General features: G+C 55.2%; 1 protein-coding gene across 1 annotated transcript in view; it reads right to left on the reverse strand.

Moving 5' to 3' along the window:
* The window catches only part of ABTB2 (ankyrin repeat and BTB domain containing 2), a 156331-nt gene that overhangs the window by 8417 nt on the left and 120916 nt on the right, over positions 1–26998 (reverse strand). The window contains exons 3-6 of the mRNA XM_040980080.1: positions 18564–18777; positions 4005–4157; positions 2809–2974; positions 191–280 (exon numbers count right to left, since the gene is read on the reverse strand). Of these exons, the coding sequence (XP_040836014.1) occupies positions 191–280; positions 2809–2974; positions 4005–4157; positions 18564–18777 (623 nt within the window). The remainder of the gene's footprint in view (positions 1–190; positions 281–2808; positions 2975–4004; positions 4158–18563; positions 18778–26998) is intronic.

Raw genomic sequence — 26998 nt, forward strand, 5'->3', positions numbered from 1 at the left:
GCCTCTAATCAGCTCACTCCCTGTTGGACATCTTCATGGATGTTCTTTGCTAATAGTGATCTCTGGTGTCCTGCATCTGCAGTGCCCAGAGGGGCAGCTGCCAGTTGCCCCAGACATCCCAGCCAGCAGGTGTGGCTGCACTGACTCTGAAGGTGACCTTTGTCGGGCGCAGCTCCCAGTGCCTGCTCACCTGGACATCCAAGTTTGCCCCAGCGTCAATCAGCATCTGCACCATGGCTTCATCCCCCGCGGCACACGCGTACATCAGAGGGGTCATCCCCTGCAGGAGCAAGGACAGACACTTAGGACGCCTGGCTCCCATCATGCAGGTGCAGCCTGGCCCCCACAGCCACCGGTCTCCTGCAGGCCCAGCTCCCCAAGCCTGCTGGATGGATGCATGAGAAGGCTGGGTTGCAAAGGCCCCAGGGAGAGCTGTCAACTCTGTGCAAGTTGCTGTCCCTTGCTGTGCCCCAGTGTCTTTGTCTTGAAAGTGGGACCAGTGTTGATCGCTTAGGGTGGCCTTCAAAAGTGCTGGCTGCACACTATGACTATGTTGGCATGCAGGCCAAGCCTCCACCTGCGATTCCAGCATCCCCTACGAGGGCCGGGTGGTGCCCTGGCTGCTCCGCTTCCAATCCAGCTCCCTACTCATGTGATGCCCGAATGTTTGAGCCTCTGCACCTAACGTGGGAGACCTGAAAGAAATCCCTGGCCTTGGTCCAGCCTAATGCTGACCACTGTGGCCATCTGGGGAGTAAGGCAGCAGATGGAAGAACTCTTTTGTTGTCTTTCTGTGTAATTCTGCCTTTCAAATAAATAAATCTTTAAATAGCAACGCTGCTCTGGCCACAGCTGTGTCCTCTTTGCCATTTTCCCATTCCAGGCCCCGGGTGCGGAACCCACAGTGCTGAGCAATCTGTGTGTGGTCCCCACCTCCTGACTCCATTCTCAGCCAGCACCTTAAGCAAAGGGAGCTGAGTGCCCAGGGGTCCCCAATAGCCAGGCCTGGGACTTGGTAGACCCCAGGGCTCCTGCTTCAAGGTGTCCCCTGGGAGTGCGTGCAGGGCACAACTCGAACACCTTGTGCTACTGGGCAGCTAGTGGCCTGACAGCTGAGCCGGGATCCTCCTCTGGCGGGGGTTGCGGGGGTGGGACTGCCTCCCTGGCTCAGAGTCTTCCTCAGGGGGGCTTCAACAGCAAAGGCAGGCGGCCCTGTGTTTATTCCGCAGCTGGATCCTAGCACGCACTTGGCCAGCGCCCTGTAATGTTATTTATGAGGTGATTTGTGTGTAGACAAGATCTCCTTCCCTCATCAATCCTTGTCCAGCACCCGGAGATGCAGAGGCTTGCACTCCTGCGGGGGGCGAGAGGGCTGCTTGGACCCCAGGCTCACCCGCCCCGTTTAGGGGGCAGATGGGATGGAGCACTGAGAGCAGAGCTGGCTGGGCTGTCTCCACAGACACCTGTGCCTTCTCTCTGCACGCATCTGTACACAATTCCCACTTAAAGCAAGCTGTGAGCCCCGGGAGAAGTGACTTTTTGTTTGTTTGCATGTTGTCCCTGTGCCCTCTGGAGGTGATGAGCAGCTGTCAGGAATCACCTCTGCCCTTCTGGCCACTAGGTAACGCTTTCCGTATCAACAACCACCTGCACGGTCGCTCCCTGAGCAGCTACTAGGCACAGCTGCACATTCTCACCTTCGCCCCACACAGCAGGTACCGCCATCGCTCATCTCTACGATGAGGAAACTGGAAGCCACAGCGACTGCCCTGGAGAACTCAACCCCAGGTCTGTCTGAAGTTCAAGTGTGTGGGCTTTCCTCCCTGAGCTGAAAAGGAGGAAGCCCACACCCCCAGGAGCACAGTGTCTGCAGGGCCCCACATCACATGCTCGCTCAGTCTTTGCTAGGCTGCTTTCCCCACCCGGGTCCAAGGCAGCCCTGCCCTCCTGCCAGGCTCAGTCCAGAACCATCAAGCAGGAAGCCTGCCCGGACCCTGCTGTCCCCTCCCTGGCCCATGGTTCACCTGGAGCTTCCTCATGTGGTCACTGCACTCTCCCCATACCACTGCACGGGTTCGCCCGCAGCATGGCCATGTGCGCCCATCCTGGTCACACAACAGTGTCAAATGGACCAACAGGAGTCCCACATGGTCAAGACGCTGGATTCTGCCACCTCCTGGCCCTGCTCCCCATGGCTGGTGTGACTTTCAATCTCAGTTTCCTCATCTATGACATGGGACAAATGGCAGTGACGACAGCACAGGGCGGCTGAAACTCCATCCAGGTCTCCCGCATGGTGCAGGGTCCAAGGACTCGGACCACAGCTTGCCCAGGTGCATTAGCAGGCAGCTGGATTGAAAGTGGAACAGCCCAGACTCAAACCGTTGCTTGCATGGGATGCTGGTATGCCAGGCAGGCATTTGTTCCCCTGTGTCACCACGCTGGTCCCCTCTGTTTCTGTTTCTTACTATCACAGAATGTTAACTTCAGGAAGGCCAGGGCTCCTCTGGGCCTGGCACACAGCTGGCATCAGCCCTGCTCTCCCGCTGGTGCTAGTGATTACAATCAACAGCCACATACCAACCTGCTCCTTGGGCCTGTGCCCTCAGGGACAGCCTCCAGCCATCCACTGCCAGGATGTAGAACCCACATGAGAAAGACTTTTCCTAGGGCCTCTGGGGCGTGGGGGGGGGGGGGAATCCCTACTGGTAACCCACACCCTGAATAGTGGGGCTCCTGGTACAAGGGGGAGCATGGAGCAAAGCAACTCTGGCGGGGAGGGGGTCGCTGCAAGCGCCTGGGAATTACCTGTTCGTCCAGGGTGTTCACGCCGTCCGGCCCCAGAGCTTCAATGGCTTGGCTGATCAGATCCGTCCTTCCGCAGTTGAGCATGCGGAAGCCCAGGTCCTGGTTGAACTTCTCGGTCGCCGCCCGCGCATCCAGCCTCCGGAAGGAGCTAAAACAGCACTCAGGCCTGCCCAGAAGAGACCAGGGTGGGTATGAGTGGGGCACCTGCTCTGTGGGGAGCGGGGCAGGAGATACTGGGCCAGCAGCAGACATTGCAATCAGCTCAGCTGCGGCTGTCCCAGCCGTGCTCTGTCACATAGTCCTTCCATGTTTCCATGAATATGAGCAAGACAAGGGCTGTCCTCAGCTCTCAGCAGCTGCCAGATGCGCCAGGAAGCCAAGTCCCAGCTGAATCAACTGCCAAGGGACTTCCCCCAGGAGGAAGGTTCCAGCCTGGGCTTGTGCTGCCTCACTTGGCTCAGTATCGTCTGCCTGGAGCACACTGCACTTCGGCCCGTGGGACAGTAAAGACAGCCAAGTTCTAGTGTCTTTGGCTCTCCCCGCCTCCTCCAGGCTTCCTGCTGAGGCCCAGGGAGTTCTGGGGAAGGCAGAAAGCGGCCTGGGAGCCACATGAGCCATCAACACAACCTGATCGAGGCAGGGTACAGCTCACTCGATGGCCACACAGGGTACACGATCCCTGGTCCCCTTCAGCCTGGAACCGTGGTTGGATCCAAGTGTAGCAAGTTCATCTCAAGATGGAGACATAAGAAGCCACAGCTGGGATTTGGAGAGAGGCTTAAAATACACCTCTCCCCATAGCACCCCCCCCCACAAACTAAGTCCCTTAGAGGCAAAGGGGAGGTCAGAATGACACTCTCCAGAACAGCAGGCTCATGTAAGACAAGAGGGGCACCCCGGCAAGGAGATGAGGAGCAGAGACGTGGGGGCTGTAGGGTGCTGGGTGTGAATTGGGACGAGCCCCATCCCCCACTAGGTTAACCGAGTTTCACGGTGAGGCTCCTGCCCAGACCCAGCATGCACCTGCCCCCAGACCTAGAGCAGGCCGGTGTTCACAGACCTGGCCCTTGCAGCAGCTGCCCTTGGGGCAGTGTGCATTTCATGTGGGCCTTGGATTCAGACTACCCCCTTCCCACCTCAGCTACCAGGAGCATGGAGCTGAAAGGGACTGTTGGGCCTCCTTCCTGATTCCATACTTGAGCTGCCGGGGCTCACAGTCCAGGCCAGGGAGCAGCAGCCGGGCGGCCTGCCGGATGTCGCCGCTGTCCACAGTGAGGCTGCGGCGGTGCTCGGCATAGGTGATGGCCACGCGCATCCACTCCATCAGCGGTGGCAGCAGCATGAAGGGCCTGTGGGGCAGAGATGGAAGTCAGGTCCCAGGGAGGATTGGAGGGGTCGGAGAAAAAGGGCACAAGGGGAGGGGAGGCAGCTGGAAAGTGTGGCAGCAGCGTCTGAAGCCCAGTCCCTCCATCCACAGCTTCCGGGGCAGCAATGGAACTGACTCAGTGGTTCACCAGAGGCAGGGCTCACGGTATTAGGGCCCTGTGCATATTCAAGCCAGGGTTTCCGGGCTGCCCCCTCTGCATAGCCCAGAGACCCTCCAGGGGAGAAGGGTGTGCAGGAAAGAAGCTCCAGCCCAGCAGTGCTGCCTCAGATGGCAACCCTGAGCCCAATTCACCTGCGACACGCATGTCCCTATTTCTAAGGGTTGCTGTCTGTGTGTACTGACAGTCACTCTTTTTCACTGGGGCCTCAAGGGAAGGTGGCCCTCACAGCTTTGGGCCCCAGCATAGCACGTAGGGAGGCACACTCCCTGGGCTAGGAGGGACAGCTAGACAGAGGGAGGAGGCTGTTAACCCTAGGTGCCACCAGGGGGCGCAGTCCACATGGACTATGACCAGTGCCCAGGGCATTATCCTGCCACTCCCCCTGGCCGGGGCCTGCCCCTCCCACTCGGCTGTGACTGCAGGGAGGCTGGGCCCCTGGCACTGGAGAGCGGGCTCCTTTCTCTTGTTTTTGGCCAAGAGCTCCTCGGGAGAGCCCTTTGCAGTACAAGGACTGTCACAGCCATGGAGGGCTGGGTGGCCAGCCCTTAGCTTCCTGACTCACAGGGCACCCAGCCTGCTGTGGCTTCCCCCAAGCCAAGTGACAGGCAGCCCCCAAACATGGCCCCCTCAGGGCTGTTCTCTCCACAGCCTACCAGCTCCAGCCGGCGGCCCCGCCTCTCAGCCTTGCCACCCTCTGGCCTGCCTTTTAAAGCCAGCCAGGGAACGGGCAGCAGGCCAGGGGCAGGCGGCCAGGCGCTCAGACACACCCCACTCACTTGGAGCACTGGGCATGGCCCGGCTGGCCCCTTGACAGGCAGCGAAGACCGCCAACCAGGACCCAGACGCCGGGAGAGGCCTGCGGGCCATGGCTGGAGCCCATCCCCGCACTCATCTCTGCCTCCTGCAGCTCAGGCCATCTCCCCAGGGATGTATTTCTGACCTGGAGGGGCCAAAGCAGCTTCTATGGACAACACCAACAGGACACCCAATCAGCCAGGGCAGCTGAGGCAGAGGGCGACTTGGACATTCTGTCACTGTAGCTACCTACCCTGAGTGTCGGGGTGACTGTGAGGGCGCCACAGGCTGGAGGAGGCTTGCCAGCATTGGCTTCGAGGGTGCCCCGAATCTCACTCCTACCTCCCCCGGCCCTGGCACCCTCTGGGTACCAGAACATGTCAGGTGGCCAGCACACATGCTTCAAGTCCATTCTGCCTGCTCCCATCTCCTCCAGGGAGAGTACCTAGCCCTCCCCATGGCCTGCCGAGACCTTATTCATCCCGGTGAAGCTCAGATCCACGGCTGGCTCCTTCCAGAGCCTTCTTGATCCCCTCTCTCCAAAGCAATCAAGAGCAATACTCCCATCTTCAAAAGCGGGCCCAGCCTGGGGCCTGACAAGGTAGAGTTCCTGCTCAGCGTTTGCCAATGACTGCACACACACACTAGTACCCTGTGGTGTGACCCTGTCATTTTTCTGTCCAGAAAAGACTGATTTTTCACAGGCGTGGGGCCGACTCACGAACGTGGGGAACCAGGGCTTTCTAGGGGAAATCTGGGTAGTCCAGGAAGGAACAAGAACTCATTTGTGAACTGGTATTCTTTGGGTTAAAGTCCCCCCCACCCAACCAGTATTTTAAGTGTTGAATTCTTACATGACCAGGCTAGGAGGCAGACACGGGGAAACTGTGTGTCATTTCTGACCCACATGCAAGCTCTACTTAAACCTTTAAAGATTGAAGTGGGGATAGAAGGGAACTCATGAGCTTGCCGATCACTCTTCCACACTGTGGCCGAAAGCCAACACCGGGTGCCAAGCGTGGCTGCTAAACCTCTAAGCTGGCGTCTTCCAGTGCACTGGGGGAATCCAGCAGGGAATCTGGGAAATCAGGAAGTCCAATTAGACGACATCTTTGTTACCTGCCTCATACCTAACACGCGACAAAGTGTATCTTGCTAACCTGGTGGCCTGCTGGGTGTCAGCTCACTCACCCTTCATGCTGCTAGATTAGCGGGAGACACACAAGAGTGAAACTACATTTCCCAGAATTTTCTGCAGCTGGGGGTTTCTGGACACAAATTCAGCTCCTCCAGTAAGATGTGAAAGGGGCTGGTGCTGTGGCACAGCCAGCTAAGCCACTGCCTGTCGCATGGGATGCTGGTTCAACCCAGGCTCTCCCACTTTCCATCCAGCTCCCTGCTGATGTGCCTGGGAAAGTGGCAGGAGATGGCCCACGTGGTTGGGCCCCAGCTACTCCATGCGGGAGACCTGGAAGAAGCTCCTGACTTCAACCTGGCCCAGCTCGAGCTACTGTGGTTATATGGGGAGTGAACCTCTCTGGATGGAAAGTCATTCTCTTTCTCCAACTCTGCCTTTCAAAGAAATAGGTAAAATCTTAGGGAAAAAAACCACAAGCATAAACAGAACTGAATATGAAGCAGAGGCCAGCTCAGTGCCCCTTGTCCTGTTATCCATCCGCAGCACGTTCCTGTGTCCAGGGACCCCCTCCCCTGGGCCTTCAGGGCCAGGAGGGTGTTGGTGAAGGCAACAACAATCACTTCCTGACTCCACCTTCTACCCTGAGTCACAGCCCGGAGGGTCTGCTCCAGCCCACCGCTGCGGGGCTGTCTGCACAGGTGTTTGGGATAGCTGTCCTGGGCAGGGGTGTGAGGTGGCTGACCTGGGCAGAGGTGTGGGGCAGCTAGCCCGGGCAGGGATGTGGGCAGGCTGGCCAAGTCCTGTGCCATCCTCGGGTCACCCCTAAAAGCCCAGTCTAGCACTGCTCCTTGAAGTCCAACTTTCTGTTAGTGTGCCTATAACTCCCTGCTTAAATCCCTTTCCATGCGGAACACCTCAAGTTGCTTCTGACTGCTGAGTTAAGCAGCGATTACTGCTCTCAACACACACACAACCCTGCAGCCTCCGTCCTCTCTGGGGTACGTGGCTGTACCCCCGGCCATGCAGCCCTGGAGGAACCCCCTCAGGCCTCTCTCCCTGGCCAGGGTTTTGTAGGAAAGCCAAATGAGAAGCAATTCTGGACTCGGTCATGCCCCCACCCCCCCACATGCTGTGGGCCTTGGCTGCGATTTCCTTTCTGGCCATGTCACCTCACCCAGTGGGCATGCTGAGAAGAGCTGGCTGGTGTTACATTTTGGAAAATCCCTATAAAACTCCCATCTGCAAGGGCCGTGACTCCAACTCCAGGGTCAAGGGCCCCTGAGGAGTGACGGATGTCTGTGCTGTCCCTGGGAGCTCGCTGCTCCGCTGACTCCCAAGGAAGCAGTGAACCCTGCTCCTTGCCTGTACATCCACTGCCATGCCATGATGCAGCCATTTGCTGCGCCAGACCGGGGGTGGAGCAGGGACAGGTCTTGGCTGAGAACACCCCATCCATCCAGCCCCTCTGCTGGTTGAATTTCTCTTTGGCTGACTCTGAAAGCTCAGAAGAGCACTTCTCTGCTACCAAGACCCCTTTTTGGTAAGCTTCAAAGTTACCAAGGACCTCAGTGAGCTTTGTGTGTATGGTTTCTCCATTGATATTGATCGCATTGGGAATGCAAACTGGGAAAACGTCTGAGCACATGAATATGCATGCTCACATCCCAGGCAGTGCCACGGTGATGACACGTTCACGTCACGTGGCCTTTGGGAAATATCCCCAGATACTCGCAAGAAAATGAGAGTGCAAAGGCAAACTCCATCTCATTGGGAAAGTGGCCTGGCTGCCCTGGGCTCCTGAAGTGAGTCACTGGGACCCCAGGGGACCTGGGAGGACCTGTGCCTCCAACCAGGACAGCAGTGCTCGGGGGCTGGTGGGCAGGCACCCCAGCACTGCCCAGCCTGGCGATGAGTGGTTTGCTCATACGTTCCTGGCCCTGAGGATCCCGGACCCCTTCCCTGCAGCATTCTCCCTGGGAGAAAGTCCTCATTTCTTCCTTGCAACCAAACCAGCTCTGGGACCCTCCCTGGTCCTGCTGTTCTACTACACAAGCGGGCAAGGTTTTCCTCCATAAGACTCCACTTGCATCTTACAGACTCCATGTAACAGCAGCTGCAGCTGCGACACAGTGACCAAGTGCACAGGACAGCTGGCCTGTGTTGCCATCCAGTTGAGTCTGTGCAAGCTGCCCTACCTGTCCCAGCCTCATGCGCTTCACCAGCAAAATGGGTGGAAAGTGTGGGACCACTTCTCAAGACAGTGGGAAGCACATTTTCAAGGACTTAAGAGTTCTCCACAAACATAAATGGTTATTACTAAGTGTAATATCTGTTGATAGAGAAAACAGCAAGGGCAGAAAAGGCTGTAGGGGTCTGGTCCCATGCCTCTGCTGCAGCCTTCTTGGAGAGCAGCAGGCTCCCAGCCTCCCCCCACAGCAAGGATAAACATGCCTAGCTCGCAGCAGCCTGCCAGCGCGCTGCCCACCACCTCCTCCCAGCCCAGCTCATAAAACAGAGCAAACAAACGCCACCACTATGTCGAGTGGGAGCTGGAAACTTCGCTGGCAGGGCAGGCTCTTGGCCTGGAAGGCAAAGAGACTCACACAGGGGAGCAGGGAGACCGGGAGGCAATGGGTCAGGGGCATGCGTGCTGCTGGCAGGCCGAGTGGGAGACCTGCCACCCCAGCACGCTCCGGGTGAGGTCTGTGCTGGGCCTGAATGGCAACATGCACATAAGCAAAGGGGCAGCAACTCTCTGGGCACGTCTTGTCCTTGGGGGCAGAAAGTGCCATTCATACCAAGGGGACAGCAATCAGGAGATGCCCCAAGGACACTGGGCTGCAAGGAGGCAGGGACCTTGCGTTGCCGGAGGAGGGACGGCCTCCGTTTCTTTTGCATCACATAGATGAAGTTGATGATGTCGGGTCATGGGTTTCACGAGGCCCCTGGACAGAAGTAGGCTTACCAAAGCCATCTTCTCTCCTTTCAAAACTGGAGCATAAACTTGTGGCCTCAGCTTTAAGATAAGAGGTCCCTAAAGCTTAAGTGAGGGGGGAAGAGGTGGAGGGAGAAAACAAAACACAAACCCTGCCCCACTCAGCAAGCCTATGATTTATTGGGATTACAGACCCAGAAGTAGCGTCTCGACAACACGGAACAGGAAACGCCTCCAATTTCCAGCTCAAAGCAGGCTCTGTTCTTCCTCTAGGAGGGCAGGAGCCTGGAGTGAGGCTCAGGTTGGCAAGTGGGACACAGGTCTGTAACCAGAGGCTGTGGGACCCTGAGTCCCAGGCATGAGAAAGCTTTACGCTCCCAACCTCAGCCTGGCAGGCAGAAGTTCTGGGGTACACCTCCGTGTATCCACACATGTGACAGAGTGCAGGCCTGGCCCATAGGGCTGGGGGGCTTTGGGGAGAAAGCCCGGGCAGCCTCAGGCCTGCTCTGTAGTAAGATTTTCCCCATCACTCTCTAAACTCCACACCCCTTCCCTGGAGTCTAGAAATGACAGGACAGAGGTCCAGGGAGGGGCTGGCCGTGATTCTGCCCATGCTCATGTCTACATACCCCACCCCCTAGCCAGGGCTGGTCCTGAATTCATCCTATGCAGAAACACACAGACCAGGCGGGGGCTGAGGGCGGCAAGTGCTACAGCTAGGAATCTGCTGAAATGCCAAGCTGCTCCCACCCGGGCTCCACAGACAGAGGCCTCTCTGGGAAAGGTCACGGTTGGCTCTGTGGTGCGGGCGGCTCAGGCCCCTGCCAGGTTTCCTTGAGATTTCCGCAGAGCCACCGTGGCCTCAAACCAAGCCAAAACATCCACGTAGAATAAAACCAACATTGTGCCCCTGAAGGCGGCTTCCACTGTCGGCACAAAGGAAGCGATTCTAGTCCAGCTCACATCCTGGACTAATTATTTTTCTAGAAATTGCTTGGTAAACCAGAATGGTTTGGCTCCACTTGGAGGCAGAGGCGGGTTCCATTTCTCTCTCTGGACCCCCAGGCCTGTCCTGTCCCGTTTGAGCCGGGCTGTGGGGTGCTCACAGGATCCTGCTAGGGGTGATGCTTCGGACTTTGCTGTGTGGAAAATGCACTTTGCTTGTTAGCTTCACGTGCTACAGAGAGAAAGGTATGAGATGGAGCCGGCCTGGACCCGCACAGGGGCATCAGGACAGGAGTGCCTCCCTGTCTGGGCCCACGGCCAGGCTCAGTGGAGCCAGATGTGAGCGGGGAGCTGGGAGGGCTGCTGTGTGCAGCCTGGGGAACCCAGGGCCAGCGGGAGAATGTCCCCTAGACAACACGTACTCTCCAGTCCCTTCCACCTGTGTTTTATCCAACCCTCACACAGGGTGAAAACCGTTTACCACTAATGCTTGGGAAGGCGGGCCTCAGATCCTGGAGTTGTTTTGGACTTGGGGACACCTGCAAGCACTTGGCTGGCAGAGTGTCCCTAATCTGAAAGCCAAGATGCTTCAAAATCTTAAACTATGCCTTCTTTTTTATCAGAATGTGGCCTATAGTTGGGTGTCACATCGGGACTCCCCAAGTGGCAGACAGCAGAGCATTTTTGAAACTTTTTTTTGGATTAGGGGATACTGTACTTCTCCTTGCTCATAAATCAGGCTCTATAGCTTTCCCAGCCACACAGGTATGAACAGGAAGTCCCTTGCCTGCCTCCTGCGCACCCTAGTGAGGGGCTGAGCTGGCATGTGAACAGTGTTCATGCCCCCCCCGCCCAGCTCAGCTCAGTCTATGGCCTACGTCCTGCACCTTCGTGGTGAGAAGGAGTAGGCTCCATGACCACCTGCTCCCAGGCTGGACCGCTTTTGGGAGGGAACAGAAGTGCCGTTGCCCACGGCACCGGGACAACCAGGTTGGTGCCTGAAGAACTATAACATATGGTCACCACAGCACCTGGCTCACACCACCCTGCCCACCTTGAAGTAGGGCTTCACTCTCCCTGCTGGCACTGCATCCCACTGCATACACAGCATGGACCCCATTTGTAATCAGCATGTGTGTGTGTGTGTGTTATCTACCTTCTGGACCCCCACTTCTGGGGAGGACTCGCATCCTGGGTGGAGGGAGTGTGGTATAGTCCCACCACTCCCATCCTTGGCAACTGCACCTGACTCCAGGATAGCATCTTTCACTGGTGAAATGATCTGGATTCCAGGGCAGACTGCTCACACACCTCCACCCCACCCTTCCCACAAAGTGGGGTGAAGTGGGGTGCGCCCTGGCATTGTCAGGTCCACTGTGTCTGCCCCATTTCCCAGGCCACAGCACTCCAGTGTGTGGCTGCCCAAAGGACGGGCAGCTGGTCCAGCAGGCTCGCTTCCCACACACCAAGATGGTACTGTGAAGCTGCCTCCCAGCAGCAGCCTGGGGTGTGACTCCCCTGGACGCACCTCAGCCATGCCTGCTGCTGTGTGGCCACCACTCGCTGTCCTGTTGGTGCTTGGGACCTCTGCTTCTAATCAGAGACCACACACTCAATCACCACAAAGCAGCCCAGGGCCTCCAACCTGCTCAGGCACAATTCCCTCCAAGGGCACCTGCTGCAAGTAAGCACATCAGTGAACACACCGGGGCTGATTTAAGAGATGCTCAGAGCTCCTGGTACGAGAGAGAAGCAGCTCGCCATCGGCGCCGACAACCTCAGCCAAGGGCTCCATCTTTGGCACACTCATAGCTGCCTCAGAGCCCTAGAAATTGACCAGGGACAGGAGGCTGGACCCACAGCCTAAAGGGGTGCACCCTAGGCTTAAACAGTTCCAAGGGCCTTCTTCCTTCCCAAACCACTTGAAAGCTGTGAAGGAGGGGCAGGATCGGAAGGGCTGACCCTGGGTGTAGAGTCGGCCCAGCTTCCATCCTGCCTGGCTTCAGGGGCTGAACAGCTTCCAACTCAGCCTTGGAAATCCCTCAGTGGGCAGAGCGTGGCCAATTCCCTGTGGAGCTGCACAGAACATCACACCTAGGACAAAGGCGATTGTTGTAGCCTGCCTGTGTTATACAAACACTCCAGGCACCTCCCTCCCCTCCCTGCAACTATCCCCCACCAGCCAGCCAGTGGTACAACAATAAGACAGGAAGTCTCGGCCAACAGTAGCCCCTGGGGGCAACGGGCCCTGTTTGCCTCTATTCCCCTGTCCAGCTTCCTTTGTATGCCCCAGCCCTGGCTTGTTCTTTCTTGGAGGCTGGGCAGATGCTCACCCTCAGAGGCCCTTCCTCTTCCCCTGGAGCTGGGTTCAAGCTGCCCAAGGGCCACTGGGCCCACTCTCCCTTTCCTGGGGAAGGGAAGCGTTTTGCCCAGGTAGACTTTTGAACTCATAGTACTGCATCCCTTGGGCCTCCCTCCCCAGGCTCCTGCCTGCTGGGACCTCAGGCACAGCGCACGCCCTCTCAGGACCTCAGTCTGTTCATCTGCAAGTGGGAGGGATCACAGCTTCCTCCATGAGCTACCATGAACCTGTCAGAGAGCAATGGGCTGCAGGTGCTTCATACACTGCCGATCCCCAGGTCTCCAACTGGTGCGAAAGAAATCAGACTGCGCCACTCCAGGTGCAACGGCAGTCCATGGTGGGCAAATAGCACCAAGTCCAGCAGGCCAGTGGCTGTGGGCAGTGACAGACACCTGCAGGGGGCATGGGATCGGGTGGAGGGTTCTCTGACATCCTTGGGTGTTGGTTGGCCAATGCCTCTGTTCAAGTCAGCCCTAGTCTAAGTCATTTGTGACATCTGGTTTACCTGATTCTTTCTGTCCCTCACTTGCTTGGGACTACAGACAGCAGCTGAAGGATGGAGGTGTGATTGAGAGGAGTGGGCAGCATTTGAGGTAGGTGTGTATTTTTTTTTTTAAGATTTATTTATTTTTTGTAAAAGTCAGATATACAGAGAGGAGGAAAAACAGAGATCTTTCATCTGTTCATTCGCTCCCCAAGTGGCCACAACGGCTGGAGCTGAGCCAATCTGAAGCCCAGAGCCAGGAACTTCCTCCAGCTCTCCCACATGGGTGCAGGGTCCCAAGGCTTTGGGCCGTCATCAACTGCTTTCCCAGACCACAAGCAAGGAGCTGGATGGGCAATAGGGCTGCCAGGATTAGAACCAGCGCCCATATATTGACCCAGCGTGTGTAAGGTGAGGACTTTGGCCACCAGGCTATTGCGCTGGGCCTGGTATGTGTGATGTTTGAATCACTGCTGTTTTGGGAACTACCTCCCAAATGTGTTTAACCTGACTTAGTCACCCAATCTCTCCAAAGATTTTAAGTGATGGCAATTCCATCGACTAATGGCAGCCACTTTCAGGGAGTGCTTGTTCTGTGTCAGGCAGGGGCCGGGGGAATGGACAGCTCCCTGTGTTCCCGGCCCATTTCAACAAGTCACCTTACAGCCTGGGGAATCAGGCGAGCGAGTGCTTCATGCACCCAGGAGCTGTCCTGCCTGCACTGACTGTCATTTTGGGTAAACAGATGGAAATTTAATGCACAAGAAGGGAGAGAGGGAGAGAGAAAAGAGCTTAACATTGCAAATCTTCTTGAAGTGGTATTTAAGGGAATCACAAGTCAGTCAGGATAAAGCCCCCACTGTCATCATCCCTATTATTCGATAAGAAAATATTTTCGCAAACTGAGCAAAAGATAAACGAGCCTGCTCCAAGGAGACACACAGTCTGGGGGTGGGCGCTTTGCATGGATGCCAAGTGCTTGTGTGAGGACAAGGCGATGGGGGTGCCTCTGTGCCTGGGCTCCCTCTGGCAGCCCCTGGGATGGGGGAAAGCTACCGGAGCAAGGAGGCTTGGGTCCCGCTCTCCACACTGCCTGCCCTGAAGACTGAGGCTTGGGGAGATGACCTTGAGCTGTTAGGCCACAGTCAGAGGAGGAGGGGCGGGACTTGACCCTCGCACCTTCCTTGATACACTAGGGAACCACCAGCTGGAGCCTGACCCCAAAGCTGTTACCTAGCTAACCAGCAGAACACTGAGTGCCTTTGTTTTCAAAGTGTGGGTCCATTCCCATCCCCAAACAGGCACCTTGGAAGGACAGAAGTCCTGAGGTGACTTCTGCTCATGCCACCTACCTGGCTCGGTCTTATGTGGCTGCTCTTCAAAGTCCAGCAGAAATCCTAGGGGGGCTCACACCCACGCCCCACTCACTCCACCCCTGCCAGAGACCCTCCCACGTGGGAAGAAACCCAACACAGCTGCGCGCATGTGCTGTCCTCAGTGTGACAGCCCACGTGCACGGCACCCGTGAGGTCACTCCCACGCTGAGAAGGGATCGGGGCTAAGTAACATCCTAAGGTCATCCACGTGGCAAGGAGCTCCCAAGGGCCCACCCAGAGGCCACCCGGCTCCCTCTGACACCGCTTGCTGTTGTCTGCTTTGTAAGCTTCTCTGTCTGGCTTTCATTAGCCCCATTCCGTCTCAGACCTTGCTCTTCGTAATCCTCTCATATCACATCTTGCCAGAATGACAGAAGTATAGGCAGAAGCATTAGGGAATGGGTAAAGCCTTTAAAGTGCTCTAATACGGCAACTGGCTGGCACTAGTAGGGCGGGCTGCACTTAGGCCGGTGGTTGTAGTCATGACGTTAGCTGATGCATTACTGTCACAAGTCACAGGGCAGAGGTTATATCCAGTGTAGTCAGGTTAGTACAGAACAGCTTTATCACTGATACCACAGCCCCCACGGTCCTTCCTGACTCATCCTTAGATACTGAGACAGTAAGTGGGGTGTGTGTGTATTAGAGGAACAAAACCCAGTCAGTCACAAACAACTGGCTCCCTGGGGACAGGGGCCTCCCTGGGTGGGTGCTCAGGTGTGGCGTGTCTCCACAGCTGCAGTTTGCACCGCGCAGGCCACTGCTGCTTGCCCTCACTGGTCCCTCCTGGGCACCTCATTTCCTCTTGCCACATAGGCCCTGCTCCCTGAGCCTACCCCCCAAGAACACTGTCCATACTTAGCTCTGCTGGGAGCTAGCTGTCCACACTCCTCAGCCACCACAGGAAGTGGCTGCTGGGGAGACCAACACCCCTGCTCATGACAGGGTTCTCCTCACTAGCTAAGGCATCAGAAGTTTCTAGGCCTCTTCCCAAACTGCAGCCTCCCAGTGAAGAGTCCCGGATGCCAGCAGACCCCAAGTCTTCTGAGTGTACCTCCCATCACAAGTGTCACCAGGCAGGGCTGGGGGAGCAGCTCCAGTGTCCAGGGCCTGATGCTAAGAGCTAACAGGCTGGCTTGCAGCCGAGTGGTTAGTCATCACCGCCAGTCCCATGGCATGGCCATGACTTGGAGGTCTCTGCAGAGAGCTGGCTCCCCATCTATTCCAGCCCCGTGCACCTGTCTGCACAGCCACCTCCTCTCTGCCTGAAGACGCTTCTGCCAGCAGTTAGCTGTGGGCTGGCAGGCCTCCCACCCCTCCTGCATATCTGTGTGGCCTTCTTCCTTGTTCCGCAGAGGCCCAGGACGCTGTCCTGCTAACCCAGCCTCAGCCTCTGTGGATGCCGGCGGGGAGGGGGAGGGGGACTGCAGTCAGCACCCTGCTGGTTAGGTCTCCAGATCTCAGGTGAGGAGGCTCCCTGGTCTTCCCCCCCCCCCCACCCCCCGGGACAGCAGCAGGGACTCATCCTGGGCTTCAGGCTCTGCCTTGTGCTGGCCCATGGCCTGTGAGATGAAGCTGCCGGCGAGCAGGAGATGGTGGCAGCGGCCCAAGTGTTCGGGCTCCTGAACCCACATGGGACACCTGAAGGAGACTCCTGGCTTCTGGCTTCAGACAGGCCCAGTTTCGACCACTGTAGCCATTTCGGAAATGAACCATATGTCTTTTTTTCCTATTTTTTCCAATGTAGCCATATGGGTGGTGCAAGGGCTGGTCACACGCAAGAAAGACTTTGAGAAGGGGTGTGGTGTCAGCTCCCTTCATGCCCCTGGACAGAGTCACTTGGCCCCATTTTACAAGGGAGGAGCCTGAGGCAGACGCAGGCTTCCTGCGGGTACTGGAGGGAGGCACAGCACGTGGTCTCCCCGTTCCTGCACAGTGGCTCCCTTGACACCATGAACTCCCACAGGATCCCTACCAAGCCCACAGTAGCTCCCTTACAGAGGGAGCCTGGGCCATCCTGAGCAGTGTGAGGCATGAGAGACTGTCACCAGAAACTTAACAACATCCGGGCCGTGCAGCCTGCCAAGCCCATCCGTCACGCTGTGCTCCCGGGCCCTAGGTGGGCAAAGCCCCCGAGACAAGGCTCTGGGCCAGACATCCACAATTGCAACTGAAATCAGAGGTTTCATGTGATTCTGGCTGGCTTGAGCCCGGTGTCCTGAGCTGGGACACAGGAAGAGGGTTTCAAGTGAACAAGACAGGGAGAAAGAAAGATGCAGCCTTTTTGTACCAGGTGAGCTTTCCCCCAGTTCTGCCAAGGACACTGGGGATCCCCAGATGCCTTGGGAGCCCCACTGTCTGCAGGGCAGGGCTGGCCGGGCTTTCCTGGGGTGTCCTATGTCTCATCAGTGCTAACCGTGTCTGCCTGAGCTGTTGGGAAGCCGCCAGGACAGTCTGCGTGCCCAAGTATTTTTAGGGTGTCCTTTGAGTGTCGGCTTTTTGAAACTGCTGTATTTTTTTCCTAGCAGTGGTTCCAATTTTCTACGGGTCTAATACTCACTTGCAATGACTCATGGAAAAATACCTTTGCTACCAATTTATTTGTGCCACAGAGTGTGGTTTCCAAATCATTAGATAGCTAAACATACGCACATGTGGGCCCTCCTCGGCAAGCTTGGCCATCGGCCTGGGGTCCTCCAAGGAGAAGGCCAGGGGACCCTGTAAGATGTTATGGTGACTGCAGAGGGAGAGCCTGCTGTAGGCCTGCCCAGCCCATGGGCCTGGGCCATGCCACACCACACTACAACCTGAGGGCCACATGGCCCAGCCCAGGGCAGTAGGACCATAGAAGGCTCCTGGTCCTCTTATCCCGGGCACCTGTGCTTGGGGAACCAGGCTGAGCTCAGCACCCTTGGGACCTTGCCCAGGCAGTGAGCAAGCTGGCTCTATCACCTCCCCAGCTAGCTCCTGACACCACAAGGCTTTCTCCCCAAAGTACAAACAGTTGGGCCCAAGGCCTGCAGATCATCCTCCCGCTCAGTGTCAGGCCCCTCTCAGCCTTGCACCCACAACTCGCAGAGAAAGGGGACCTGCAGGGGTATTTCCAGGGACCCTGCTCTGTGGATGAATAGGGCTGTGGCTGCCTTGCTTCCCTGGATGCTGATGGTGTGCTGCGGCAGTTATGGGGAACACTGGCTGGGTGGCCTTGGCTGGTTGCTGGGGTGCTCTGGGACTTGCCTGTCTGAGAAAGGGAGCCACGAGGAGCACCTCGTCCTTGATGGCGTGTGTCAATAAGCACCCATGTGTGGAGTGCCTAGCACATAGTGGGTGCTTAGTCGACCATGGCTCTTGTCATGCAGGCCCCCACTTTGTCTCCAGCATACACACAAGGAAACGAGGCTCAAGAGATTTGGGGCCTTGCACCTAGGACATGGGGCTCTTGAATGCCACAGCTGTCACTCCTGCCCAGGCCACCTGACCCTAGGCAGCCGCCATCCCAGATTCCAATGGTTGCCATGTGTCTACAGGACTGCTAGTGTCTCACCGATGGTGCGGGGACTGGCCTGCTTGGATGTAGAGGTCCAGGCAAATCAGAAAAGGCACCCTGTCCTCAATGGGACAAGGCTCCCATGCATCCGTGACCTGTGCCCTACAGTGAGTTCTCTTGTGCAGTACACAACCAGCACCTCTGTTCCCAGTACGACAAGGGCTGGGGTTCTGGGAACATTTAAACAAACCTTCTGGAAGTCAAGGAACTGCCAGAATCACACTGTGCTTCTCTGTAAAATGAGCAGATGGGGCAAACTATGCCTAAGGCCTCCAGCAGTAATGATGCCAACAGTGACATCATGGTCATCAAGAGAGGGCAGAGGGCCAGCCGCTGTGCTTGGCGCTCTCACTCCTCACCGTCTGGTGGGGGATCCCCTCATCTCACTTTATAAAGAGGTCACCAAATCCAGGGAGCCCCCAGCCACACACAGAGACTGAAGCCCCCATCCAATCCACAACAACTTGTGCGCTGTTTGGGCCCGCTGGACCCCAGTGACCACCTCCGAGGCCATGTGAGCCAGCTCCAGGTCACCTATTCAGTTGGTCCCATCTATCAGTCAGTTGCTGCACTTGTGAAAGCTCACCCCTCTTCCCCGCAGGCACATAGCCCTGGGAGCTCCCTACCGTTCATTGTTCAGTGTCATTCTCGGGGGGTCCAGGTTGGGGTTCTCCATGGACTCCATCTGTGGACACCGTAGGAAGTAGTAGAGTGTGTGGAGGGCGTCGGGGGACCAGGTGATGGGTTGCGGCGGCTGGCGGGCCTGGCGGGCAGGGCTGGTGCCAGGACACAGAGGATGGCGCCCTTGCATGTGGTGCATGGCGCGGGACACGAGGTCACCTGTGAGGGCAGAGAGAGAGAGAACAGACATATCTGAGTCCAGGCCACCGCCCGAGAGCAGGAATGAGAGCAACCTGGGGGTAATTACTGTTTACCCCAGAGGGTGGTGGCAGTGGGTGGATGTGGGGGGAAGTAGCAGTCACCTGTCACATCTGCATAACAGCACCTTAGTTTCCCTTTCAGTCCAGTCCCGCCCAGACAGCCACATGGAGGAGGGCTGGGCTCTGGCTAATGTGGTTTCTTTTTCAACATCTCAGCTCTCTCCGCCCCCCAGGGAACCTGCTGGAGCTTCCTCTCCCAGCCTCTAACAGTGCCAGGCTCTGGAGCAAGCGGGCTGTCTCAGGCAAGGCCCTCTTTAGGGTGTGGTCCCAGGAACCAGCACAGCCTCTCCATCCACTGGACACTTACTATGTGTCAAGAATGCCCGTTCCCCAAGGAAGCAATGGGAGGCTCGGTTCTCTCTGTTTTGTAGATGCAGAAATGCAAGCTTCTCTAGACACCACATATTCTCCTATATGGTACATTCACTAGCTCAGCTCAGGAGGCTGGCTGTTCATCAGTACAGTCTGGATTTAGATACGGGTCTGTGGGATTCCACAGTTGATGAACTTTACCATGACCCTGGCTGTGGCATGTCTGTGGGGGTCCTCGGGGCCTCATTTCCTGCGTTGCATTTCTGTCCCCAAGTCGGGTCTTTTCAACCAACTCTGGGCAGGAAGCATCCCATCATTGTGTGCGGTCACAATGCTGTGACAGGATGGGCTGTGGCAGACCCAGGCACCTGTAGGCGCCTCTGCAGCCCCCATGGGTCTGAGAATGCAGGGGCCTCCGTGGGGGGTGGAGCAGGCATGAAGGGGCATCCTCGTCCCAGCCTGACAGAACCAATCGAACAACCTGCAATTTGGCCAGTGAAATGTTGTGGAACATAGGACAAAAGCAACTCAGTGACTTCATCCTGCCTGCGGGATGCAGCTCCGGAGAAGCTAGGCCACTGCCGTGAGCTCGGAGCTCTGTCTGGGCCAGCTGCCTAGCAGGCGCTTGGCAAACAGTGGGAGAAGCAATCAACAAGTGGCCTATAGGGTTGGTGTGCTGGTTCAACTGGCTAATCTCTCTGCCTCCAAGTGTAGCATCCTACATGGATGCTAGTTTGTGTCCCAGTTACTCCACTTCTCATCCTGTTTGTGGCCTGGGAAAGCAGTGGATCAGCTTAGCTCTGGACGCTCTGGACGCTTGGGGAGTGATTCATTGGACAGAAGATCCCTGTATATCTGACTTTCCAATAAAAGATAAATCTTTAAAATGCGTATCTTTATTAAATATTAAAAAAAAAAGGGCCCGGCGCGATGGCACAGTGGTTAAGGTCCTCGCCTTGCATGCCAGGATCCCATATGGGCGCCAGTTCTAATCCTGGAAGCCCCGCTTCCCTTCCAGCTCCCTGCCTATGGCCTGGGAAAGCAATCGAGGACAACCCAAAGCAAATCCCAAAGCTTTGGGACCCTGCACCCACATGGGAGACCCAGAAGAGGCTCCTGGCTTCAGATTGGCTCAGCTCCAGCCGTTGCGGCTGCCTGGGGAGTGAATCATCGGACGGAAGATCTTCCTCTCTGTCTCTCCTCTCTGTATATCTGCCTTTCCAATAAAAATAAAATAAATATATTAAAAAAATATTTTTTAAAAAAGGAATGTCTGGGACTGTCACAATGGCTTAGTAGCTGAAGTCCTCACCTTCCATGCACTGGGATCCTACATGGGCATCAATTCATTTCCTGGCAGCTCTACTTCCTGTCCAACTCCCTGTTTGTGGCCTGGGAAAACAGTTGAGGATGGCCCAAAGCCTTAGGACCCTGCACCACATGGGAGACCGGGAAAAAGATCCTGGCTCCTGGCTTCAGATTGGCTCAGCTCCAGTCCCTGCAGTCTCTTAAGGAGTGAACCAGAGGATGGAATATATTTCTCTCTCTTCCTTTCTGTAAATCTGCCTTCCCAATAAAAATGAATAAATCTTTTTTTTTAAGATTTATTTTATTTTTTATTAGAAAGGCGGATATACAGAGAGGAGAGACAGAGAGGAAGATCTTCCGTCCGATGATTCACTCCCCCAGTGAGCACAACGGCCGATACTATGCCGATCCGAAGCCAGGAGCCTCTTCTGGGTCTCCCATGTGGGTACAGGGTCCCAAAGCTTTGGGCCGTCCTCGACTGCTTTCCCGGGCCACAGGCAGGGAGCTGGAAGGGAAGTGGGGCTTCGAGGATAGAACCGGCGCCCATATGGGATCCCGGGCGTGCAAGGCGAGGACCTTAACCACTGAGCCACCGCGTCGGGCCCAAAAATAAATAAATCTTTAAAGAAAAAAAGATTCGCCTATGCATTTGCTTCCTTTTCAAATAGTTGTGCCACTCCTGGTGAGCTTGGAGCAGAATTCATTAGCTGTCCAATGCTCCAGTGACAACCACTGTGACAGCCTCCATGCAGGGACAAATGACACCCCTGGGCTGGAGATCTGAGATCTCCGCAAACTGTTCCTTATCTCTCATCCCCATCCCCAACACATGCCCAGGGCCCTCACTTCCCCCCAAAGTCCTGACTCTGTTCATCATCTTTGTGCTTGTACATCAGTCGCCAGTGTGCTCTGGGTGAACTTCATGGCTGGACCCTAGTCCTGTCCTCAAGTTCCCAGGTGGTGGCAGAAACTGGTATTGCCAGCAGCCGCAGGCCCATCTCTCTCCCAGCAACTGGCAGGACAGCTAAGTCGGCGACAGTAAGCTGATACACATGGCTCCTGCTTCTCCAGGTCTGAATGTCACAGATTTTGGCAAGATCCCAAGCCCAAGAGGAGGTAGAGGAGGAGAAGGCAAACAGGCCACAGATAGCATCAACTGTGAAGTTTTGCCGAAACGTCATTTCAAAGGCGCGCAACCAGGCAGAAATCATTACCATTCATATGGTTTATTCTCATTTTATTGTCACTGGCGGACAAGCCCTTGGCAGCACTTTTCCAGCCAGAGTGCAGGCAAGAATGCCCAGAAAGGAATGCCTGAGTTTCCTACAAGGGAAGCCAGAAATCCAGAGGGATAGGGAACCTGCAAAGGCAGCTGGAGATGAAGGGCCCTGGTCCCTCCCTGTCCGGCCAAGGCGAGCTCCTCTCAAAGATCAACAAGACAGATGCCTGCAGGCGACTCTGCTCTCTGAACTGGATTGCTTGGCACCCCATCCATAGCCCAAGATAGCAGCTGCTCCTAGGGGGCCAGCCCTCCCTTGCTTCCTACTTTCTCACCTTCGCATCAGACATAATAGACAGAGATTGCCTCTAATCTTTACAACTGCTCTGGGAGGTTGGTATTTCCATGTTCACCAAGGAGGCAGCCGGCTCACAGGGCTAAAAGATCTGTAATGTAGGCCAGCTAGTAAGAGAATCAGCCAGACCTTCACCATGATCCCAAGTGCATGTTCTTGACCCTTGGCACCAAGGCTACCGAGAAATATGGTCTGGGAACTGGAGCAGCCCCACACATTCTTATAGGTTCACATCCAGTTAATTTCAGAAACTGAGTTAAGTTTTTAAGAACTTCCATAGCTGGGGCCTGCACTGTGGTGCAGTGGGTTAAGCTGCTACCTGCCATGCCAATCCTGTATCAGTTTAAGATCTGGCTGCCCCACTTCTGATCCACCTCTCTGTTAATGTGCCTGGGAAGCAGCAGCAGAAGGCCAATGTACTTGAACTCCATGGGAGACATAGATGGAATTTCTGGCTCCTGGAAAACCAGTCCTGCCAAAGTTATTTGGGGCATGACCCAGCAGATGGAATCAAAAAAATAAATATTTATTTATTTGAAAGGCAGAGTTGGGGGGTGGAGAAGAGAGCTTCTATTTGTTGGCTCACTCCCCCAAATAGCTACAACAGCAGGGTGAAGCCAGGAGCCCAGAGCTTCTTCTGGGTTCCCCCTGTAGGTACAGGTCCCAAGGACTTAGACCATTTTCTGCTGCTTTTCCAGCAGGAGGCTGCACTGGAAGTGGAGTAGCCGAGACTGGAACCCACCCCTATATGGGATCCCAGCACCATAGGCAGAAGCTTCACCAACTATGCCACAGTGCAAGCCCCAAGGAAAGCTTTCTCTGTGTTTATCCCTCTATTATTTTCAAATAAATAAAAACATGTCTAAAAAACTTCCACTGTAGTTTCAGAGTAATTTTATGTTTATCTAGCAATAATTTCAAACATTGGGCTTGCATTTTATGTCTTATTTTGTTTTTTTAATAAGTACTTTTTTAAAGATTTATTTTATTTTTATTGGAAAGGCAGATAAACAGAGAGGAGGAGAGACAGAGAGGAAGATCTTAGATCTTCTGTCTGATGGTTCACTCCCCAAGCAGCCACAACAGTTGGAGCTGAGCCAATCCAAAGCCAGGAGCCAGGAGCTTCCTCCAGGTCTCCCACGTGGGTGCAGGGTCCTAAAGCTTTTTTGCCCGTCCTCGACTACATTCCTAGGCTGCAGGCAGGGAGATGGATGGGATGTGGGGCCACCGGGATTAGAACTGGTGCCCATATGGGATCCTGGCGTGTTCAAGGCAAGGGCTTTAACCACTATGCTATTGTGCCTGGCCTATATGTCTTATTTTGTCTTTGTGGACACTGTTTTAATTGTATTTTCTCACAGGTTTGAGCTGTAAAGGAGCAGGAGCTGAATTGGCTGGCATCCAGTTTAGCACAGGTGGCTACTTCCTGGTGCTCGAGATGGACCTGATCCTGCTCTCAGGGGAGCCTCTCTGAAGCCCAGCCACACCCACTGGGAAAACAAGCCCTCACTCCCTGGGTGTCATCAAAGACCTGATTAGAGGTGCTGCAGGTTTCGCTCTGGCCTTTCCAACCCTCATTAGGAGCCATCCAATAAAAACAGGCAAGAGTGTGCAACTTCACGCTGTCTGCAGAGTGAGGCTTCCAGCGCGTGGCTGGTTGCCCTCACAGAAGTGTTTTGTTCTGTGTGTTTCTTATTCCTTCCCTAAAGGGAAGTCTTCCTGGCCAGCCAGGGACAGAGCAAAGCACAGGAGCACACACTCTGTGGGCAGCTGGACCAGATATAAGAATGAGACATCTCCCCATCACCCCCAACCCCACCCCAGCAGGCTGGTCTCGGGGAGGTGCAGGGAGGGGACCCATGTAAAACCCAGGGAAACTCTGAGGGCCCAGGAGCCCAGCGCCAAGTATCAGTAGCCTCATTAAGGCCTTTTAAACGCAATCGTGCCTCCGCCTTGGACTCCTCCCTCCTCCACAACCTCCTCGCAGAAACCCCAGTTTCAGAGGGAGGGACAGACCCAGCCTGTTCTGTTGTCTCAGGGGAGATACTACAGAGAGGCTGTTTCTCTGTGTCCTGAGAGGGATGGGGCCAGGACGGAACCCGCTGGGTGGGTCAGGACTCGGTGGCCCATGTGTGCATACATACACATAGGTATGCATATACACATGGGTGTGTGTGCATAATACACACATGTCTATACACACCACACACACTCTCTCTCTCTCTCTTTCCTCCTCCTCCAAACACAAGGTACCGTCATGCTTGCTAGGGACAGTTTTTTTTTTTATTTTAAAATTAAATTTTTTTTAAGGGATGGTTTTCAACATTGGAAAGAAAGCAGCAGACCACAGAGAGAAGGGTCTGTGTGAGGCAGAGGTAAGAGGGAAAGACAATGCACAAGTCAACAGAGTGCTCCAAAAAGTTCATGGAAGAAATGGAACTGAAAGACATTTGCTTTATTTAATGTTTTTATAGGAAAGTCAGATATGCAGAGAGGAGGAAAGACAGAGAGGAAGATGTTCTGTCCTTTGATTCACTCCCCAAGCGGCCACAATGGCCAGAGCTAAGCCAATTTGAAGCCAGGAGCCCTGAGTCTCTTTTGGGTCTCTGGGCCTTCCTTGACTGCTTTCCCAGGCCACAAGCATGGATCTGGATGGGAAGCGGGGCTGCCGGGATTAGAACCTGCGCCGATACAGGATTTCAGTATGTGCAAGGCAAAGGCTTTAGCCGCTAGGCTACCATGCCAGGCCCAGAACTGAAAGATATTTGCATGCAAAAATAATTTTTTGAAAGCCATAAATTGTGTTTTCCACGAACATTTTCAAGACCCTGCATAGCGAGTCAATGTCAGGGGAGGGAACAGTGCTTTGTAGAAATAAAAGCTGCAATAAAAAGAAGAAAACAGTGGGCGTCCCGGTATCCTGGTGGAGAAAGTGCCATTTGAGTGGAGGCTGAGAGTGACCCATGTAGTTGGGTATCAGGGGAAAATATCTCAGGCACGGAGAGCAGCCAGTACAAAAGCCCTGGGGTGGGCACTTGGCCAGGAGTACAGTCTACAGGAGAAGAGGTACAAGCAGTGAATCCAGATCCTATACTGGGTCTGGGGTCATGGAGAGAAGTTGGGGTTTTGCTGATCATGGCTGGGAAGCCAGCCATGGGAGTGAGCAGAATGCAGGGGAATGATTTCTGTTTTTCACAGCCCGGGCCTGGCAGTCGCCAAGGTGAAAGGGGTAGAATAGAACTCAGACCGTCTCAGAGGGCAGAGCCAATAGCGGGGAGCCTCCAGCAGAGCAGAATGGGGTCTGGAAGTTTCTGAATGCTCCCTCCGGGCCTGGTGTGGATTACAAAGCAAAAGCAAAGCATCAGGCCCTGCTCTTGACACTGGCTCCCCAGAGACGCTGATGGGAAGCTAGGCTGCTGGGCCTGGAGAAGAAGCTCTCAGTCCTACATAATGATGAGAATGGGTCTGAAGACAGACACACCCAGAGTCAGGCCCTAACCCTGATCCTCACTGACCAAGATACTTGGCAAAAAGATCTCTTTTCTTCTCTAAGCCTCACTTCCCTCACCAGCCGGTACCTGGATGAGTTGTTCTGAGGAATGAGTACCTGATATAAAGCAGAGGCAGGATTCACACAGTGCCTAGCACGCAGTAGGTGCTCAGTTAATGCTCAGAACCCAAATAAAGCTAGGGTGTTCCGGAGCAGGATGAGGGCTGCTCTCACTGCTTGCCGAGGACTGGCACTGGCTGCATGTGGCCCCCAGACAGTCCCTTGTTAGCTGAGATCAAGCTGCGTGCACAGGTACCTGCTTTTGCTGATCCCCTGCAGGGCCAGGAATTCAGAGCAGCCACATGTCCCCACCTCCTTCCCACACCGCACGTGCGTGCGCACGCACACACAAACACACACCATACGCGCACACACATCACTCTGCCTGCTGCAATGGCAGCAGGAAACTGAGAGCTACAAACCGCTTTGTCTCCCAGCCTCATGGGGGCTGTGTGACCTTGAACTCAGCACCTTTGTTTCCTGGTCTGGGAAGGTGCAAAAAGGGAGGAGGACAGGAAGGCAGGAGGTCCCTACATCCTGGAGAAGCAGGGACCTCTGTCATTTATTGCTCAGGAGTCAGAAAACCCAAAGACCCTGGAGGCAGAGGAGGCTGGGCCCTGCACATAGTGGTCTCAGGGGTGAGATCAAAGGGCAGCGTGAGGGTTTGGTTTCTAAAGTAACTGGGGCCAGGAGCCATGGGACCCTCCATGCTGCTGGGGTGCCCTGCTATCATCTTCCTTCCTTCTGCTGTGTTAAGGTTTCAGGGGTATGTGGGTGAGAGAATTTACAACAGGCTGGGCTGGAGCTGTGGCTCAGTGGCTAAAGCTGCTGCCTGTGACATCAGCATCCTGTATAGCTGCTAACTTGACTGCCAGCTGCTCCACTTCCAGTCCAGCTCCCTGCTGCTGGCCCGAGAACGCAGCAGAAGATGGCCCTAGTACTGGGCCCCTGCGATCCATGGGGAGGCCTGAAAGAAGTTCCCGGCTCCTGGCTTTCAGCTGGCCCAGTGCTGGTTGTTGTGGGCATCTGGGGAATGCACCAGTGGGTGGAAAATCTCTCTATCTCTGCCTCTCCCTCCTCCTCCCTACCTCCCCAACTTTCAAAATAAATGAGTGTTAAAAAAAGAAGAAAAGAAGAAAAGAAAGAGGCCAGCTATAAGCTAGCCATGTCTTAACCCACTAAACTGCCACTTAGCTCCTAATGATGGCTGCTGTGTAGGATGGGGCATCATCTGAATTGTAGGGGATAAGATTTATTTATCTGAAAGGCAGAGTTAGAGGAAGAAAGAAAATTTTCCATCTACTGGTTCACTTCCCAAATGGCTGCAACAGCCAGGACTGGGCCAGGTCAAAGCCGCAACCAAGGGTTTCAGCCAA

This window comes from Ochotona curzoniae, unplaced genomic scaffold (assembly GCF_017591425.1).
Source record: "Ochotona curzoniae isolate NIBS_2020 unplaced genomic scaffold, NIBS_Ocur_1.0 contig_3432, whole genome shotgun sequence".
Taxonomy (NCBI): domain Eukaryota; kingdom Metazoa; phylum Chordata; class Mammalia; order Lagomorpha; family Ochotonidae; genus Ochotona; species Ochotona curzoniae.